Source organism: Balaenoptera acutorostrata, chromosome 5, assembly GCF_949987535.1.
Source record: "Balaenoptera acutorostrata chromosome 5, mBalAcu1.1, whole genome shotgun sequence".
NCBI lineage: Eukaryota > Metazoa > Chordata > Mammalia > Artiodactyla > Balaenopteridae > Balaenoptera > Balaenoptera acutorostrata.
This window is the reverse complement of record NC_080068.1, coordinates 9380834-9401377: the sequence shown is the minus strand read 5'-3', so window position 1 is coordinate 9401377 and position 20544 is coordinate 9380834. Positions and strand designations below refer to the sequence as shown.

Genomic DNA, 20544 nt, shown 5'->3' with positions numbered 1-20544 from the left:
TTCTCAAAAACAAACATATCAAGTGTTAAAATATATTTTCAAACTAATGTAACTAAAATAGTATGACCCAGATGCATGAAAGGCAGATTAATTTAGCAGAGACTTCACAAATGGACCCAAATACACATGAGACTTCAGTATATGATGAAGGTGGCATTGCATATTAGTGGGGAATGAAACAGATCATTTAATAAATGTGTGACAACTGGAAATTGATCCAGAAAAAAAATGAAGTTTAATCAAGATAAACTCCATATAGTTCAAAGATTTAAACATAAAAATGAAACAATGTGGGGGAGGGATAAGTTGGGAGATTGGGATTGACATATACACACTACTATATATAAATTAGATAAATAATAAGAACCTGCTGTATAGCACAGGGAACTGTACTCAGTACTCTGAATGACCTGTATTGGAAAAGAATCTAAAAAAGAGTGGATATATGTATATATATAACTGATTCACTTTGCTGTACAGCAGAAACTAACACAACATTATAAATCAGCTATAATCCTATAAAAATCAACTTAAAAAATGAAACAATAAAAATTCTAATAGGAGCACAGGAAATCTTTAAATTTCATCATGAGGTAAACTTTTTGAGGTATGACCCAAATTTAGAAACCATAAAAGAAAATGTTAATATAGTAGGCTGCATAAAAATGTTTAAAAATAATTATGCATGGCAAAAATACCACAAAGTAAAAAAAATTTTAGTAACCTAAAGAAAAAAATTGCAACTCATACTGTGGATAAAGAATTGTCGTATATGTATAGCTGATTCATTGTGCTGTACAGCAGAAACTAACACAACATTGTAAAGCAACTATACTCCAATAAAAATTAATTTAAAAAAATAAAATAAATAAGTGATATGGGAAGATGCTGCCAAAAAAAAAAAAAAAGAATTGTCTTAGTAGTTTAAAAGCTTCTAAATAAAAAAGAAAGATACTAACAACAAATGGAAAAATAGGTAAGGGGGATAACTGATAGTTTCTAGAATATGATGTACAAATGGAACTGAATATAGGAAAACCAGCACAACTTCATTCATAATGAGAAAATTCAAATTCAAATTAAGAGATTCTTGGGGACTTCCCTGGTGGCGCAGTGGTTAAGAATCCACCTGCCAATGCAGGGGACACAGGTTTTATCCCTGGTCCGGGAAGATCCCATATGCTGAGGAGCAACTAAGCCCATGAGCCACAACTACTGAGCCCGCGTGCCACAGCTACTGAAGCCCACATGCCTAGGGCCCGTGCTCTGCAACAAGAGAAGCCACCACCATGAGAAGCCCACGCACCGCAACGAAGAGTAGCCCCCGCTCACCGCAACTAGAGAAAGCCCGCGGGCAGCAACGAAGACCCAGTGCAGCAAAAGAAAATAAATTAAAAAAAAAAAAAGAGAGAGATTCTTGGGAATTCCCTGGCTGTCCAGTGGTTAGGACTCCACGCTTCCACTGCAGGGGGCCCAGGTTTGTTCCCTGGTCAGAGAACTAAGACCCCACAAGCAGCGTGGCCTGCCCAAAAAAAAAAAAAAAAAAGAGAGATTCTTCTTTTCAGAATGGTATAGACCAAAGTTTGGTTCACACTGTGGCAAAGTGTGTGGGCTGATGCTCTCATATTTATTAAGTGTAAACTGGTACATCTTCTGTCAGAGCTACGTTTGCCCAATTCCAAGGGTGACAATGTGAATGGTAACCACTTGAAGTTGGACAACACGGTGGCCCTGACTTCTGTGGAGGGTCATTTGGCAAAATCTCTCAAGATTTAAAACGCACATACAATTTGACCCAGTAATTTTGCTTTCTGGACATTTCCCTGCCCATGTGAATTTATGTACGTACAAAGAAATGCATGTTACAACTGTTATAATAGCAAAAATTTATGTATATCCTCCCAATAGAATACTACTCAGCCATTAAATGGAATGAGGCAGTCGTATAGGTGCTGTAACATAATGATCTCCAAGATATACTATTTAGTGGAAAAAAGCAAGTTGCCAAAGAATGTATGCTACCATTTTTAAAAAGATTTATTATTTCTATATGTTTTTATATAGAGGGAATATCTTTCAAAGGTTACACAAGAAACTCTACTCTGTAACTGCTTTCTGGGAGGGAAACTAGGTAGCTTATAATTCACTGTACATTTCACCTTCATACCTTTTAAGCTTTGGACCTTGAACATTAGCTCAAAGTTGTAAAAGGATATCCCGTGGCATTGAATAAAATATAAAACAAGAACACAAAGTTAAACATTTTTTTCCTCACCTCTGGTCAAAACGTCTAAAGTTTTAAAACAACATAAAGTTTCAAAGTATGGATTTATCTTGACTGGATACTCTATGGTTATTAAATTCTGATGTCAAGGAGATGACCAAGTCTAAGAACGACACATGCTTTGTGATGACGGAGTAATGATTATAATAGCTTCGAAACCGTGCGGGACCATGTGGGGCACTCCCAGGTACAAAAGGCTTTCCGTGCTTCCTGCTTCTTGATTGCAGGAAAAAAGGCTTCAACCTCCGAGACCTTCCCTGAGTTCCAAAGGGCAGATTCAAACTGTTACTAACTAGGAAGTGAGGGAATGCAGAAAGGAAGGAAAGCCAGTCAGGAAACAATAGTGCAGAGATGGGGCAGGGTCCTGGTTCCTCCCCAAGGGATATACAAGACAGTCTGACACATATCTCTGAGTGCTTCTACAGGAACTAAGACCCCAACCCAGGTGGAAGATGGTAACTTCAGGCTGACCATAAGCACTTGAACCCCAGACTGGTTACAACCAGAAAGCTGATGACTGAGGTTCCTAGAGTACCATCCTGTTACCTCACCACCAACCAGTCAGGAGAAAGTCACACACTCTGCAGCCCTCCCTGAAAATTTGCCTTTAAAAACTCTTCCCTGAGACCCATCAGGGAGTTTAGGTCTTCTGAGCATAAACTGCCCGTTCTCCTTGCTTGGCACTTGAAATAAACCTTTCTCTGCTCCAAACTCCAATGCTTCGGTTTGTCTGGCCTCACTGTGCATCAGGCACACAAACTTGGATTTGACAGTAGCTTTAGGTTACTGTTTTCAATAATGCACATACCACATATTCAAACATTTGTGTAGTATTTTGCAATCTATCTAAAATTTGCTACAACTTCTACTTCAGACAGTGACTCTCTATTGAGGATACAGATAAAGTGACATAAAGGTAATCACACTTACTCAGGACTTGTGAAGATCGGCCAGTCATGTGATGAACGGCCTCTGCAAACGGAACCACCAGAGTCATCCAGTTCTTAGGATCATGCATGACAGGACACTCCGGGGGCAGAAGCAAGACTGATAAAGCTTCTTGGCGTGGAGAACGATACGGAAGAGCTCTGAGCGGAGGATCCCTGAGACGTGTTGTCATCTGTGGTCGAAACGGGATCAGGGAGAGGCCCAGGATATATTAGACACAGAGTATTATAAGAAAGAAGCTATGGGACCAGAGGTTTCATGGCCACTATGTTCCAAATGGAATAATCATTTAGTTTTCCCCGAAACCTACTATTCAAACTCCATCACTCCTTGTATCCCAAATGCCCCTGAAGTAGTATGTGAGAACCATCCACCCTATTTTATACTGGGGTGAATGAAAGAAATAAAGTGAAATCACATGCCTGGACATACTGAATGAATCACAACGAACGGTTGCTCAATTAGAAGGGATCCATATCCAGATCTATCTGACCTAAAATTCTACCGCGGCAGAGAAAACGCCGTATGTTCACCTCGCCAATCCTATGTCATCTTCCTCCGGGGATCGCAGGCAGATGGCATGGCCCAGCCTCCCCTGCAGTTAGGTGGGCCCATGTGACCGGGTTCTAGCTAACAGAATGTGAGGGAAGGCGACGTGTGACACTCCCAGGCTTGGACCCTAAAGCCTCCCATGTGACCTTTCATACCCTCTTTTCCCCATCTGCCAACAACACAAAAGACCTACTGGAGAATTTCATGGCCCTGAGGCCTAGAATGACAGAAAGGAGCCTGAGTCACCCCTGAATGAACCTGGGCAGAGGGGGGGAAGGGTAGTAGAATTTGCCACCCCCAAATATGCCACTCCAACATGAGGGTTATTTTAAGCTGAAGGCAAGTGAAAAAAAGCAGACACAGAATGAGCTCTCTGGCCTCTCCCATCTACCTGAAAACAGAACATAAATTCCCCTTGTGAAGGCGACCTCCTGTCCCCAGCTTCCCATACCAGGAAGGGAATAACCTGACTAGCAGAGATAGCCGGCGCTGAGGGAGACTCTACACCGCACACCTTACTCACTAGCCCTTACCCACCATTGCTTGCTTCGTGTATTTTCCTTCCCACCATTTGCCAACCCAGAAGCTCCAAGTCCATATCTTTTGTCTTCTCGCTTCTCTACAAAATTACTGTTCTTCGCTAAGATGCTTTAGAAGCCCAAATTCTAACCCCTCCTTAAAGTTACTCATCGCTGAGTATTTCCGTGTGTAAGTGGGATGCACGTGTGAATAAACCTGTTTTTCTCTTGTTCATCTGTCTTTTCTCAGTGTGATCTGTGAGGCCCCAGCCAATGAAACTAAGATAAGGAGAGGAAAAGTAATTTTTTTCCTTCCCTACAGGTGCCTCCTATCTCAACCCGCTTTGGACTTTGGTGTGAGAAAAAAAAAAAAATCTTCACTGTGTGAATAGGCCGTTGAGATCTGGAAGTTGTCTGGAGGAGCTTATGTCTGGAGGCGGTGATCAAGAGGACACTGACCCTCAAGCTGGACCTGGGCACTCACATGCTCCTCACCCACTCCCGTGTGTTTGGGGTGCATGCCCCGCCCCCTGTGCCCATACTGGGAGCTGTCCCAAGGATGCAGCCTCGAGAGGGTAAGGTGCTGCTGAGACCATCTGGACAGTCTACGTGACCCAACCCAGCAGTTAATGCCTCTATGTGAACTTCAGGATTCTGGCGGGCGGGTGCAGATCTACTCATCTTGCGGCCACCCAAGACAAGCCTTGCAAGTTCCCTTGTTTATTAAACCTGCTACCTTCCAATCTGGAGGGGCTGCCTCTTTCTTCAGTCTCTCCTTGTCCTCTGAGCACAGGGGCCGGTTTCTGAACCAACAGCTTATGTATTCTCTCTGACAGATCTTAGATACTCTTAGCTGTGAGTATCTGCCTCTACATGTCCTGAGGGTTAAGTAAGATGATTCATGCAACAATAAACTGTGAAGTACTGTATAACATTATTACATTGATGTTCTTACAATTTGTTTTTTCATATATCCAGAAGAACATGACTTCTGTGGAATGCTAGTAGGTGTACATGGGAAAACAGTGCCACAAAGTCAAATAACTTTGAGAAAAATAGGGTCAAAGAAGCTAGATTTCTTTCAGTATATGACATCATCTTTGCTTTACTTATGTGCATCACGACTCCATAACAGTATGCAGTGTTCCTAAAGCTGCTTCACTAAGAACCCCTCTTCATAGAGCATTCTGTGAAACTAATGTTTCTTAGAATTCACACTGGGAATAGCACCCCAAGTGATCTCCCACATAACCTAAATATTTATTTTAAAAATATACCTGATCACATTTACTATTCTTACTTTTTCATCTTGAAAATAAAAATAGGGACTTCCCTGGTAGTCCCGTGGGTAAGACTAAGCGCTCCCAATGCAGGGGGCCCAGGTTTGATCCCTGTTCAGGGAACTGGATCCCACATGCCGCAACTAAGACCCGACGCAGCCAAATAAAATATAAATAAATACATAAATATTTTAAAAAGTAAATAAATAAAAATAGTTTCTACTGCATATTAAGGAACACTCTCTCCCTTTCCCTTCCAAATGTAGGGACCCAAAACGGTATAAACATGATTTTCAACTGAAGACGTCAGAGATAGAGCTGTTGTGGAAAGAAGCCTTCAGAGCTTTCCTCATCTCACTAAAGGCAGAGGCTTCGAAGAGTGAAGCAGCTATAAATCCTCTCCTGGGTGGGCAGGCAAGCGAGCTTCACTGCCAGGAAAAAGACCCCGCACTTGCACTTGGATGAGAAATTGCAGAAACAAACATTATCACAAGCTATCCTATCTTCCATGTGTCCCCCTAAAAGCCCATCTGTCTCCCAATGGAAATTGTTTCATTTATTTCTCCCCCTTCCCTAACCTTGGTATATAAACCCTCATCCCTAGCTGCTCTTCACGAGTAGAACTTTTCTGTTAATCTGTCTATTCTTAATCGGTAGGTCCCAAAACATATGAATCCCAAACTAGTACTCTTTTCATAAGTTATACCTCTCAAGCATTGTTTTTCTCATATTGAAAATAAAAATACTGTATCTACTGTACATTTAAGCATGCAGTAAGAAAATAAATGCCAGCGCCTAATACAGCGTCTGGCATATAGTAACCTCATAATAAACACTAGCCCCTCCCCTATCACACTTCCATTTCACTCAACTCCTAACAAAAGTAAACTGTAATCATATTGGTTCCTGTAAAGAAATTCTATTGATCTCTTTCTCAAGTGAATATTGGTTATTACCATAGAAGAAATCCATTCTTTTTTTGTTAACTGCTCGCCATTTCTAAGTCCACATCAATGGAAATAGTTTCTCCAGATTCTCTTTGGATGCAAGACATGCAAAAAAACCACATAAACAGATGTAAAGGAATATTTCTAACTTCATATATCATTATGTATAATTTTATTTTACTACATATCATATATTATCTTTTTTCTTAAAGCTTGCATTCTTTCAAAATAATCTATTTACTTGGCACACAAAAAAATTATAAAATCTATGTCCTCCTAAAAAAGGATAGGTAACAATTTATTATCTCAAGTTTGGGCTGCAATAATAGCAAAAGTTCACATGCTGCATCTGAAAGCTGAAACCATTTACCCTCACACTCAGCCTGTGCACTGAGAACTGAAACTCCCTAACCCCACCTATCTTACCATCTATATTTACATTACTTTGGGATTCCACTGTTTCATTAGCATGACTTTACTATTCCAAGACACCCTTGCCCAAGCAAATGGCTTGATTGTTCATTTTAGGAACTTCCTGAAAAGACCCATTAACTCTACCACGGGAAGCAATCAACAGTTTACACCCTAAAATTCTTTGCATCTCTTGTCAAAATCCTTGCCTTGCCATTTCCAACCGTCCCGGATTGTGGTATCTTTCCTCTATCCTGATGAAGTCCCCAGTCCTCCCCTCCCACACTGAGAGACCTGCCTTAATCCAAACTGCTGATTTAAAAAAATTCAGACCTGGCCATTCCCCTCAGAAATACTGCCAAGGCTCTGTCTAGGTGTGGCATCTCCCTGGGCTGTGTTGGTAATATTTCAGGAACCTGCACTCTGAAGGACGGTTTGTCTTTATAATGTACTATTAAATATTTCATGCTCGCTAGATTAACCAATCAACTGTAATACTAGGCCTAAAACATTTATGCAAGTACCAAAACAGAGTACTGTAAATTTCCCTGTAAACTAAATTCTCCTTTGCAGCCTTTGGCGTCTTCAGATCAAACCTTGAGGTTTATCACTCCTGGGAAGGGGACGTGGATACACTGACACTTTAGAAAGATAATATTCTTAGTGTAGAAAAGATCCTCCTCTAGGTAATGAGAATTAGCTTGAGGCTGCAGTGGGGAAGAAACAGGACACATTGCATGGTAGAGTCCCCTCCTTCCTAGGCTAGAAGGATGGCAAGAGGAGGAAGGCAAATGGGAGAGGAAGCCGGCAGAGGGAAGCCGTGTCTTGACCTCTCACCTCCTGCCTTTGGCCGGGATACGCAGGGATGAATAGGGGTGCCTTTGGGGACCCTAGAAGGATAACTGCCTCGTGAGCTGCGGGCGGCAGGCATGACGCTCATCTTCCCCGGGCTTCTCTGGTTCCCAGGTGAAGCTGCTGGACCCAAGAGTTCCTCCAGTGTCCCTGAGGAGTGGCTGGGAACGCAGCGGGGTTAAGAACCAAAGGGACAATGAGCGGGGGCGGGGAGGGGAGGGCAGGTTACTTAGAGGCTAGAAGTACCTGCAACAGGGATTAAGCGAATAGTGAGTACCGCCTAGCGGCGGATGTGTACAGCTATCTTCCGAACCAGTGAGCCAACCTGAGGCCAAGTCAACGAGGGAGGGACAGGGCCTGACCTAGCGAAGGAGGACCGGGATGAGTGACACCAGCTGGGGAAAGACCTGCAGGGCACCGGCCTCCAGAGAAGACAGAGGGCAGCCTAAGGGCCCCTTTATGCTGCTATTCCCCCTCCCCTCCCTTGCTACTGCCAAAGCAATTAAACAAGGAGGCCATTACACTGCAGTGGCTCTAGTGCCATGGTGGCCTGTAAAAGCAAACCAAAATCTAAGCCTGTAAATGCCTCAAAGTTATGAATCAAAAGCTAAGGGCAACCAGTCACCAAAAGCCCACTAGGCTTTAAGTTATAGCCAATCGAATAATTTCCTTTCTTTGTTTCTGTACCTTCTCTATATGTCTCTCCCTGAGCTCCTCTCGCTGGAGCACTTAAGCAATTCTGAATTGGTGCTGCGTGATTCAAACTGATGTTCGCTCAAATAAACTTACAATTTTTAATATACCTCACTTTATCTTTCAGTAGTTCCCAGGTACAGTATTGGAGCGCACAGAGGGAGGGGAAGAAACAGAAGACCAAACACTGAGCAATTTAAGAGAGGAACTGTTTAAACTACTGAATCAGACCAAGTGTCAAACCAAGCAGGAGAGAAGTTAGATTCTCCTCTGTGGTAGTAAGACTAGTTAAAGATAAAATAAATAGAATCTGTTTTCCTTACTGATCTCAAAATAAGAGCTTCAGAGCAGAGCCCTGGCCTCTAAGTACAAAAGCAATGTTCGAATGAACTGATCGCTCCTAGATACAAAGATTCTGAAAAAAACACCATTCCTGCCAATCAGACACCAGAGGAGGGCAGGGCAAAGGAAGTGAACAATGTAAATTACAAATTACAACTTGCAGTGGTCCAATAGGAAATTACTTTACAAAAGTGGGAAAATTCTGTAACAACCTATGGAGTTTTCAACGTTGGATTTTTTTTGTTCATAGATAACAAAATTCACATATTAAAATGACTGAGTCGAAACATTTCATTTTAAATATCCCCCAGTGTTTTAAATAAAGGTAAGTCTCATGTAAATGTTACCTTTTCTTTAAAAACTTGCAGTCAGACAAGCAGGAGATGAAAATATCACTCCAATTTCCCTGCAAACATAATAAGACAAGGTTAAGTCACAACGTACTATAAGCATGTTCCTTTTATCTTACCGAATACTGTATGTAACTGATGACGTGGAATCATCATTAACGAAAATAACTGCTCTCTTAAGAGTCTTCCAAATTCTGGGTATACTTTATGCATGTGACTGCTAATCTCACCAAAACCCTTCATAGTTGATTTGATCAACTCATCTAGATTTAAATAAAATTCATCCTTCTGAAAACAGAAGCTTCTGGAGCTCCAGAGAATAAATTATGAAGCTATAAAAACAGTCTGCCCTGGGGAAGGCTTTGTGGGACAGAAAGCATTTTTGATTCACTCCTGCATCTTCCTCACCTATCAAAGTGCCTGGCATATTGTACATCCTCAATATACCTCTGTTAAAGAAATGATGAATGAATGAAGACATCAATGACTTCTTCAAACTAAGAGATGGTAGAAGAGAATCATGGTTAAAATGCAAATGCCTTCATGACAAAGCCAAATCCTCTCTCTTATGTCTACGATAAAATGACCAAGGCTTCAGAACCAAATAAAAGTGGTTTCTCCTTTTTTTCTTGGCCGTGCCACGCGGCTTGCAGGGTCTTAGGTCCCCAAACAGGGATCGAACCTGGGCCTCCAGCAGTGAAAGCGCAGAGGCCTAACCACTGGACCACCAGGAGATTCCCAGTTTCTACTTTGTCGGACAGAGCCACCTCTCAGCCACTTCATGCTCTGCACTTCCTCTTGCCACTGCCATCCAGTTTTCTGTCGGCGACTGGTTAATTCGGCTTATTTCTGGCAGGGTTTTCCTGGAAACACTGGTGGAACTAGTATCCTTCTAGGAGGAAAGAAAAGAATGATCAGGAAAATACACACACACACACACACACACACACACACACTAAGTAGTGAGTAAAACACAGGTGGGAGGTAGGCCCCCATCCTCTCAGACAGACAGTGGGGTTTGGTGGGAGGAGCCATGGCATCAGACTGGCCTGGCTCTTCCATTTCCTAGCCTTGGCCACTTTGCTTGGTCCAAGCCTTAGTTCTGTTATTTAAAAAATGAGAGAACACAAAAGAATTGAAAACAGGGACTCAAACAGATACTGTATGTCAATATTCATTGCAGCATCATTCACAATAGCCAAAAAGATGGGAACAACCCACGTCCAGCAACAGCACCGACAGATGAATATGGTACACCCATACAATGGAATATTACTCAGCCATGAAAAGGAAGGCCGTTCTGACACATGCTGCAACATGGATGAACTGTGAAAACACTATGCTGAGTGAAATAAGCCTGACACAAAAGGACAAATATTGTACGATTCCACTTGTATGAAACAGGCTAATTCATAGACAGAAAGGGTATTAGAGGATACCTGGGGTTACGGGTAGTGGGGAAGGGGGGGTTATTATTTAATGGTTAAAAGTTTCTGCTTGGGGAGAAAAAGAGTTTCTGCTGGGGTAATGAAAAACGTTTTAGAGGTAGATAGCGGTGGTGGTTGCACAACACTGTGAATGCAAGTAATGTCACTGAATTGTACCTTTTAAAATGGTTGAAATAGCAAATTTTATGTTATATATGTTTTACCACAATTAAAAAATGAGATAACGATACCTACGTCTCTGGGCTCCTGTTAAGATTTTATAAAAGATATTAGGTATACAAAGCCTCTGGATTATAGTAAGTACTCAGTAAATACTAGTCTCTTTCTGCCCTTTAATCATCCACAGGTTTTTGCTTTTATATCAGTGGTTTTCAAACTGATAACAGAATCACCTAGTGATCTTGTTAAAGCGTAGGCTGCTGGGCCCATCTCCACAGTTTCCGATTCAACAGGTCAGGAGTGGAGCTCAAGAATCTGCGTCTAGCACATTCCCAGGTGAGGCTGAGGCTGCCGATTGGGGACCACATTTCTGAGAACCATGGTTCTATATCATATTTGAAACCAAATGGCTCAACCAGAGGTGTCAGAAATCACCGCCTGGAGAGAAACACCTGTCTTTTAATACGTTCTTCCGAGGACGTTAGTGCTCTGCTCCGTAAGATACCTCTGCTTCCACTGACTTATAGTAAATCAGGGAATTCTGCCTCACTTTTGTTTAATGCTTAGCTAAAGACCTTCTGAAAAAGATGTATTACCGTGACTCCCAAAGCTCCCTTCACCGTCTTGATCTGAGTCCTGGGTGTTCCCTGGAGTTCAACCATGGGGAAGCTTTTTTCCCTCCACCATCCCAGGGACCTTAGGACAATGAGGCGCTCACTATTGGCATTTGCAGACCATTGCTTCTACTTTCTTCTTCAAAATCCCGGCTCCTCTGACGCACGTAACATCAGACTGTATCACCTGCCGAAGTCCTAGTCACGAGCCTTCAATCACTGAAAACTTCAGCACGCTGCTGACTGTCTTCCTCGCACGTCCGCGCCTGACATCATTCTCCTGTCCTTCTCGGCAACTTCACACTTAATGGACGCGGTTTATTTCCCCACTTGACCTCTCAGTTCTTTATCTTGTCTCCGCTCTCCCTCTGCTCCCCTGCAGCCGCCCAGGCCCCGGGTCGGGGCTTCTACACTGACCCGACTGGCATTTCGCGTCAGACAATTCTCTGTCGTGAGCGGCTGCCTTGTGCGTTGCAGGATGTTCAGCAGCGGCCCTGGCCTCTACCCATGAGATGCCGGCAGCAGCCGCCCCGACATGCACGCCCCGCCCTCGGGACAACCTCAGCTGAGTACGGACGCTGCCAGATGTTCCAGGGGCGCAAAACCGCTCCTAGTTGAGAACTATTGCCCTAGATAAAGGTGATGTTCTGTACTTTATAATCACCAGTAATTGTTCCAGGGGCTTCCCTGGTGGTGCAGTGGTTAAGAATCTGCCTGCCAATGCAGGGGACATGGGTTCAAGCCCTGGTCCGGGAAGATCCCACATGCCGCGGAGCAACTAAGCCCGTGCGCCACAACTGCTGGGCCTGCGCTCTAGAGCCCACGAGCCACAACTACTGAGCCCGTGAGCCACAACTACTGAGCCCGTGCACCACAACTACTGAGCTGGTGCGTCTAGAGCTCGTGCTCCGCAGCAAGAGAAGCCACCGCAGTAAGAACCCCGTAGAGAAAGCCCACACGCAGCAACAAAGACCCAACGCAGCCAAACAAACCAACAAACAAAAATTGTTCCACCTTCTAAATTTCCATCAGAAACATTCTCCTCTCTGATCATCATACACCATCCTTCTAATTCACTGACTTCAGAGTGGAACTCCCAGGCTAACATTCTTTGATGCTGGAATGAGTTAAGACTTGGGGGCTGTTGGGATGAAATGAATGTAGTCTGCATGCAAGAAGGACATGAATTTGAGGGGGGCAGTGGCAGAACGTTATGGACTGAGTGTTCTCCCCCCAGATTCATATATTGGAATCCTAACCCCCACTGTGATGGTATTAGGAGGTAGGGCCTTTGGAAAGTGATTGGGTCATGAGGGTGGAGCCCTCAGGAATGGGACTAGTGCCCTTTATAACAGACCCCAGAGAGCTCTTTCACCCCTGCTCCTTCTGCCACATGAGGATACAGTGAGAAGACAGCCATCTGTAAACCAGGAAGCAGGCCCTCACCAGACATCAAATATGCCATCATCTCTTTTTTTTTTTTTTTTTTGGCCGCACTGTGCAGCTCGGAGGATCTTAGTTCCCGGACCAGACCAGGGATCAAACCTCGGGCCACAGCAGTGAAAGTGTTGAGTCCTAAACACTGGACCGCCAGGGAATTCCCAAATGTGCTGTCATCTTAATCCCAGACTTCACAGCCTCCAAAACTGTGAGAAACAAATTTCTGTTTATAAACCACTCAATCTATGGTATTTTGTTATAGCAGCCCGAACAGACAAAGACACTTTAGAGTGGAATCCACTCCAACATTCTTTGAGGCCACTGGGCTCTCCAATCCATCAACCCTATTGTTTGTTCATTATCCATCCTCCTCTTCATGTCTTTCTTACCCAGCTTAGATTCTATGGTCAGCAGTGTAATCAGTCCTTTGCAAATACCTCCAAGTCTTCTGTCCCTCTCCTATTGTACTTACCTAGCACAAGTCCACCTGTAGTTAACCTTCAATCTGAATTACTCCAAAGGAATCCAAGCAGCTTAACATCAATGGAGAAAAACAAACAACTGTGCTGACTGATTTCACCTTATGCCCTACAACCACAGATTTCAAATGGTTACTCTATACTGTCTAGTAATCTCCCACGATGTTCACTGTCTCACTCTGAGTCACTACTGCACACTTTCCTTTTATTCCTAAACCTGTAGCGATCCTCCTCTGCTTCACTAAGTTTCAAATAAGGACTGTGCCTTGTGCATCACTGAGAAAACTGAAACACTCAGGGAAGAACTAATCACCTTCCCACAAGCAACCTACCCTCACCTCCACTGTTCCTCATCAGAACGGAATAAAAATTTCTGCCCAAAGCCCTATACTTGCCACACTGGACCCTTGACCCTGCTTCCTTGCTCCTATTCTGGGACATTACCTCTACAATTATTCCCTCTTTCTCATGCATTATCACTTTCTCCTCCTGAACTGGATCATTCTCACTGGCATACCTTAATATCATACAAACATACCTAAATATCATACAAACATACCTTAATATCACCCCTCCGAACAGCAACAAAACCCTCTCACGGTGGTCTACTCCCTTTCACGACAAAACTTCTCAGAACTGTCACAGTCATTGTTCCCCACTTATTCCCCTTTATTCTCTGCCCATCCCGCTCAGTTAGGTTTCATCCTCTTTCCCCTGAGATGACTCAGTCTTGACAAAGCAAAAACAAACTCTGTGCTTGTCTTACTGGATCAGTATGTGTCAGGTTTGGTCACTTCCTCAGAGAAAAAAATGGTTTTTAAAAGAAACAGAAAGTGTAATAGATACCTGGTAAGTTGTCACAAAGTTGGCATACGTTCCAGCAAAAATGTGGTTGACTTGAACATCCGCAAGGTCTATAAGAAAGTCATAAATCCATGAGTATTGTTTTTAGAAGTAAAAAATAAATCTTTTGTTGTAAACCTAAAACTGCTCTAGGGCTTCCCTGGTGGTGCAGTGGTTGAGAATCCGCCTGCCAATGCAGGGGACATGGGTTCGAGCCCTGGTCTGGGAGGATCCCACATGCCGCGGAGCAACTGGGCTCGTGAGCCACAACTACTGAGCCTGCACGTCTGGAGCCTGTGCTCCGCAACAAGAGAGGCCGCGATAGTGAGAGGCCCACGCACCGCGATGAAGAAGAGCCTCCGCTTGCCGCAACTGGAGAAAGCCCTCGCATAGAAACGAAGACCCAACACCGCCATAAATATATAAATAAATAAATAAATTTATAAAACTGCTCTAAAAAATAGTCTTTAAAAAAATCTAATGTATTACCAAGCTAAATTTACTTATTTATTGGCTTCTAAATGGATTTTGACTACAAACAGTATAAAACAATCATTTTGATCAGATTACATGTTGTATATTCACTTAGCTTAAAATTTAATTTTTCATGTACTTGCATAATGAAACCAGGCTGATGTGCTTTAGTAGAGGTTTGATTAAATATATAAAAGTGGGGATTCCCTGGTGGCGCAGTGGTTAAGAATCCGCCTGCCAATGCAGGGGACACGGGTTCGAGCCCTGGTCCAGGAAGATCCCACATGCCGCGGAGCAACTAAGCCCGTGCGCCACAACTACTGAAGCCTGCGTGTCTAGGGCCCGTGCTCTGCAACAAGAGAAGCGACCACAATGAGAAGCCCGCGCACCCCAACGAAGAGTAGCCCCCGCTCTCTGCAACTAGAGAAAGCCCGCGTGCGCCCAGCAATGAAGACCCAATGCAGCCAAAAGTAAATGAATAAATAAATTAATTAATAAAAATTTTAAAAAAAAGTGAATTGGGCTTTTGAATTATTGGGCTTTTAACACATTGTATAATGTACTTTTATGCTATACTTATCAGCCTAAAAGAAAAATAAATTTCTTCACACACATATAGTCCATGGCTTTAGAATTTATAGAGTACTGTCACCTACAACACCTATCTCACCCTGTGAGATAAAGATACCACTAGGTTGATTCCTATTAAATTGCCATTTTTCTGGATCAAAAACATAACTATGAGCAATTTCATACGGTTCAACCTAGGAAAACTCGGAGAGGTGAACTGCTATCAGTTGTAGAACAGACTCAAACCTCGGGCTTTTCATTCCAAGTTCGGTGCTCATTCCCCCCAAGCCACAGCAATCTCTTACACAATTTAATGAGCAGAGAAAGTGACAAAAGGTAACCTCCTAGCATTAAAAAACATGCTTTTGAAAATTTCCAATGCACGTAATTCATGAACACACAGTTCAGACTGCTTGTCATATCCTTTGGCCTAGGAAGCTGTGTGTGAGGATGTGATTTTTTTCCCTGATTTTACTAAGTAAAATATTAGGATCCAGTGGCTTATGACGAGCCAAAAGGTTATGTTGGGAGGAAAACCTTTCCTCTTCCAACTTGTGTCCCATGACTGGGGACCTGCAAATTAACTGAGTATATACAGATTAACAGGAAAAAAAGGCAAAGTTTATCTACACGTACAGACAGGAGCTCCCAGTAATGGAAAATTTGTACAATAGCCTGAGTAGAGGTGTACATATATTAACTTAGCAAAAGGGTTTTTTTTAGGGCTTCAGTGGGAGAGGATCGAAGGTTCAATTGGGTTTTTTGATGCTGATTGGGCGGTTTGTCTTTACAACAGCTGAATTCATAGGAAACTCCCTCAAAGGAGAGTTAATGGCAGTTGTATTTTCAGGAGACCCTGTTTTAGTCAGGTAAGATGTCTCCCTGTGAATTTTCTGTAGCTCAAATATTTTCGCTTTAAAATAATCTTTACACCAACTCTGGAGGTTCAAGTGGGTCCCACAGTTATTTCCAGTACCTAAGATTAAGATCACAGGGTCACAGGTTCTCACTTCATGCTGCCCTGCTCTTTCACAGACTCTAATTAAATAATAACTGGTGTTATACCTTGTTTTCCCGCCTCCTTCCCTCACTACACTGTAACCCGTGAGGTTAGGGACCGTGTTTGTTACTGTCATCTTTGGACCCTGGCATCTTGCATGGTACCTGGCACATGAAACTCAAAAATACTGAATGAATAAATGAATGAATTAAAATACGTACTTAGGCGCAAAATTTATTTCCTTAAATTCTCCAGTTCCCAGCTGTCCTTCAGAACCAGATCCCCACGTGAAGACCCTTCCTTTGTGACAGCCGGCCAGGGAGTGCTGCTTTCCACAGCTCACCGGACCAACATGTAGAGTTTCCAATGCCGGAATTCGTTCTTTAGGAACGAAAACAAAACCAAACCTCCCACCAGATTGTTAATTTAATACCAAGTTTAAGAAAGGACTTTCCTTCAAAAGGAAGGGTCACTGGGATTTCCCATCTCTTCCAATGACTTTTAAATCAAGGCCTAAAGTCCACCTTAAAGGTGTGAAGGAAATAGGCTCAATGTGTGGCACTGTCCTTATGGGAATATGGCTGCTATTTAAAAGGGTGGGCATGTGGAGGAGGGGAACCTGTGAGGACCTGTTGCTTGCCCTAACATTGCTCTATGAGGGTGGAGTCAAAACCCAGCCAGATAAAGGAGAGAAGATGGGATCACCCCTCCTCCATTCCTCTGACTTTCCAGCCCTGAAGAGGGAGAATAGTGAATCCTTTGCTAAGGGCAGGGAGCCTGCCTGCGTGTGAGAGGCAGTTGCCAGAGGCACTAACAGTGAAGAGTGCAGTAACTTGCCTCCCAATGGGCCAGATGTACCCACAAATGAAAACCTGAGCACATTTCCCTACGAGACAGTCCGAACTGTTCTCCCAAAGCGTTTGTCTCTGAATTATTAGAGGTTTGAAGTTAAGCACATCATTACCGGTAAAGTTTTTGTTAACACTTAAGTTTTCTTTTTCTTTTTTAATCTTGTGATCTTATCCTTTACAATGATTCACTTTGCAAACTATGCAACAATAAAAAAATGCCCAAAGATTCATACACTCATGGAGGTGGAAACTGGTACCTTCTTCCTGGAGAAGAATTTGGCTTTAAGTATCACGCTGTCCCCTAATTTCCACCTGAAGGGGGTCAGACTATGCCACCCCAAAATATGCCACTTTGGCATAAGGATGACTTTGAGCTGAAGGCAATTGAGAATCAACAGATGCAGGAAGAGTTCTCTGCCTTCCCCTTATCAACTTAAAAGCATAAATTTGTGAAGCTGGCATGAATTTCTCCTGTGAAGGTGCACCCCCCTTCCATACCAGGAAGAAAAGAATGACTCTTATCACCAGAGCTGGCACTGAGATGAGTCTGCATAAACAGCCCTTAGTAAAGTAACCCTTATCTTCCATTAGTTTCCCTCATATAGTTTTTTTTTTTTAAGATGTTCATTATTTTTATCTTTTTTTTTTTAAATTTGTTTTATTTTTGGCTGCGTTGGGTCTTCATTGCTGCACAAGGGCTTTCTCTAGTTGCAGTGAGTGGGGGCTACTCTTCATTGCCGCGTGGGCTTCTCATTGCGGTGGCTTCTCTTGCTGCGGAGCACGGGCTCTAGGTGCACAGGCTTCAGTAGTTGCGGCTCGTGGGCTCTAGAGTGCAGGCTCAGTAGTTGTGGCTCACGGGCTTAGCTGCTCCGCAGCATGTGGGATCTTCCCGGACCAGGGCTCGAACCCGCATCCCCTACACTGGCAGGCGGATTCTCAACCACTGCGCCACCAGGGAAGCCCTCCCTAATATATTTCAAAGACATTTCCCCACAATTGATCATCCCTCAAAACCCAAACCCCCTGTTCTTTGTTAAATGGCATATAAGCTCCTAGGTCAAACCGCTTCTTGAGTTTCACTTCTTCTCTGTGAACTCCTGTGCACATAAAATATTCATAAAGTTGTAAGGTTTTTTTCTCGTTAATCTGTCTTTGTCAGTTTAGTTCACAGGCCCTCAGTATAAGAACTAAGAGGGTAGAGGAAAAGTTTTTCCTCCAGACACATCTTTTGGAATTTAAGTAAGTAATCAGAAATTTGGTCAAATATTTACTTACAATAATGTCAATCATACTATTATTTATAAAAGGCCTTGATGAGAAAAAAACAGACTTCCACAAGAGGAGAATAACTGAATTGTACTGTCAGAACCTGGAACGTTATGCAACAATTTAAAATTTATTTTAAAAAATACATAATAAAAGGGCAATATGTTCATGATATTATGTTTGACGAAAACGCAATTTACAGTTAAATTCTGCGTACATAAAACTGTATAATGACATGATTTTATAAAGATTAAATATATAATAGGAAAAAAAGGTAAAAAAAATGCATCAAAATATTAGGAGTTGTCTTTGGGTGTTAGAATAATAAGCGATTTCTTTCCCTGTGTCTCTATTGATACAATAATAATAGCAAAATGCTATTATACATGTTTCTAATCTGAAGAAAAAAGACGCCCTAGGGTATTTCTGAGGGAGTTTCAGGTGCCCAAACCACAAACCACGTTTGCAAGGTCACTCTGTTCCAGGCAGATTCGCAGACGTAAGGGCTGGTCCCAAAAGGCATCTCTGTTCAAAGCAACGCTGTGCAGTTCAGCGCAACTTTCAGTTTCGTTTTGAAGACGGAACTACTGGAAACCGAAACAAAGCCGAGGCGCGTCCGGAAAACGAAACGGGAGGCGTTGCGCTCAGGCTGCGCGGGGCTCCGTTTCCCGGTCTCCGGCGGGCCGGCCGCCCCACGACGCCCCGCCCCGCCCCGCCCCGCCCCGCGCCCCGCCCCGCTTCCCGCGCCCCGCGCCCTTCCAGCCCAGCTGGCCCCGGCTGTCGGCCCCGCACGGCCGGGCGGCGCCGTCGCTCGGCGGCCGCAGCAGCGAGCCACGCTCCCCGCCGGCCGCCCGCAGCGGCGCGTTGCCGCGGGCCCCCCGCCGCCGTCTCCGGCGGTCCGCGACCCGCCAGAAGTACGGGCCGCTCCCGCGCCCAGCCGCCTGCCCGAATCCGCGCGCTCTGCCAGCTCCGGCACCCAAAGGCTAGGGAGGGGTGCTCGCCGACGTCCCAGGAAACGGGAGGCTGGGTGAGCCGCGCCCTCGCTGGCGGCCCCCTGATGTCCAGCTCGCTCCCCGCGAACGGCTTTCGGGTGTCGAACCCGGGCGCCAAGTGCTGAGAAGCAGAGGGACTCCGGAGGAAGAGCGCCCGAATGTGCATCCTGGCCAAGCCGCTTGAGAGCTCCGTGACGCTGGGCAAGTTACTTACCGATTCTGTGCCTCGGCTACCACGTCTATGAAACGTGGACAGTAATACAGCAAATCTAATGTGTTAGGATAATGCAACTGATAATAAACTGTGGTGGAATAATGCCTAGAGTACTTAATAAAAGCATCTGCGTGCCAGCCCTCTTCTAGACGGCGTTTGGCACTGGAAAGGCAAAATCCTCATGGAGCTTTTACATCCTCCCACTTATAAACAGGTAAATAAATACTTTGTATGATGTCAAGTGGCAACGTGAAGAAAAATAAAACAGTAAAGGAATGGAGGGCGAGGGCAGAAGGAACTAGCCTTTTTTGATAAGATATCAGGGATGACCTCTCTGATGAAGTGACATTTGAGCAGAGAGCCAGTGGGACCCGGGAAAGGAGGGAATGAGTCACTCTCATATCTAAGCGTGCGGGGTGAAGTGGAGCCTTTGGAGGCTTTTGAAAAGAGAAGTGACGTGATCTGACGTTAGTTTTAAAAGAATTATTCCGGCTGCCATGTAGAAAATCACAGAACAAAAACAGAAGCAGAAAAGCCAGTTAGGGGAAGCTGCTGTGAGAGCCCAGGACTGAGGTGATACCCTAGCGGGGAAGAGAGAAGAAATGATCACTTTCAGCATGTTTTAAAAGTCAGAGGCCACAGATTGGCTGATGAATTGGAAGTGGGAGGAAAGAAGGAAAGGGATTAGGGTTACTCCGAGGTTGGCCAGAGCAACTGGGGTGAAAGGTGGTACCCTTTACGGGAGTGGGAATCCCGAGAGAGCCACCAGTTTGGGGCTGATGGGTCAGGAGTCCAGTCTGGTAATAACTGTGAGACGCTTATTATACAAGGAGGCAATAAGCTCAATCATTCTGGAGTTGGGGAGAGGCGTTGAGGTGGTCATCAAACTGGGAATCATCAATGTAGAGATGATACTTAAAGCCAGAAGACTGAATGAGATCACCCACGGGGTAAGTGTGTTAAGCATGTAACAGAGCTTAACAGATCTTAGGAGGAAAACCAGGAAGGGCAGTGTGC

At 44.0% G+C, this 20544-nt stretch overlaps 1 protein-coding gene across 1 annotated transcript in view; it reads right to left on the bottom strand.

Annotated features, from left to right (window-relative positions):
- Positions 1-20544, bottom strand: part of LOC103002662 (probable E3 ubiquitin-protein ligase HERC6) — a 48086-nt gene that overhangs the window by 23997 nt on the left and 3545 nt on the right. Inside the window, 7 exon segments of the mRNA XM_057547150.1 lie at positions 3215-3404; positions 6539-6576; positions 6579-6617; positions 9175-9233; positions 9945-10069; positions 14164-14231; positions 19528-19543. Of these exon segments, the coding sequence (XP_057403133.1) occupies positions 3215-3404; positions 6539-6576; positions 6579-6617; positions 9175-9233; positions 9945-10069; positions 14164-14231; positions 19528-19543 (535 nt within the window).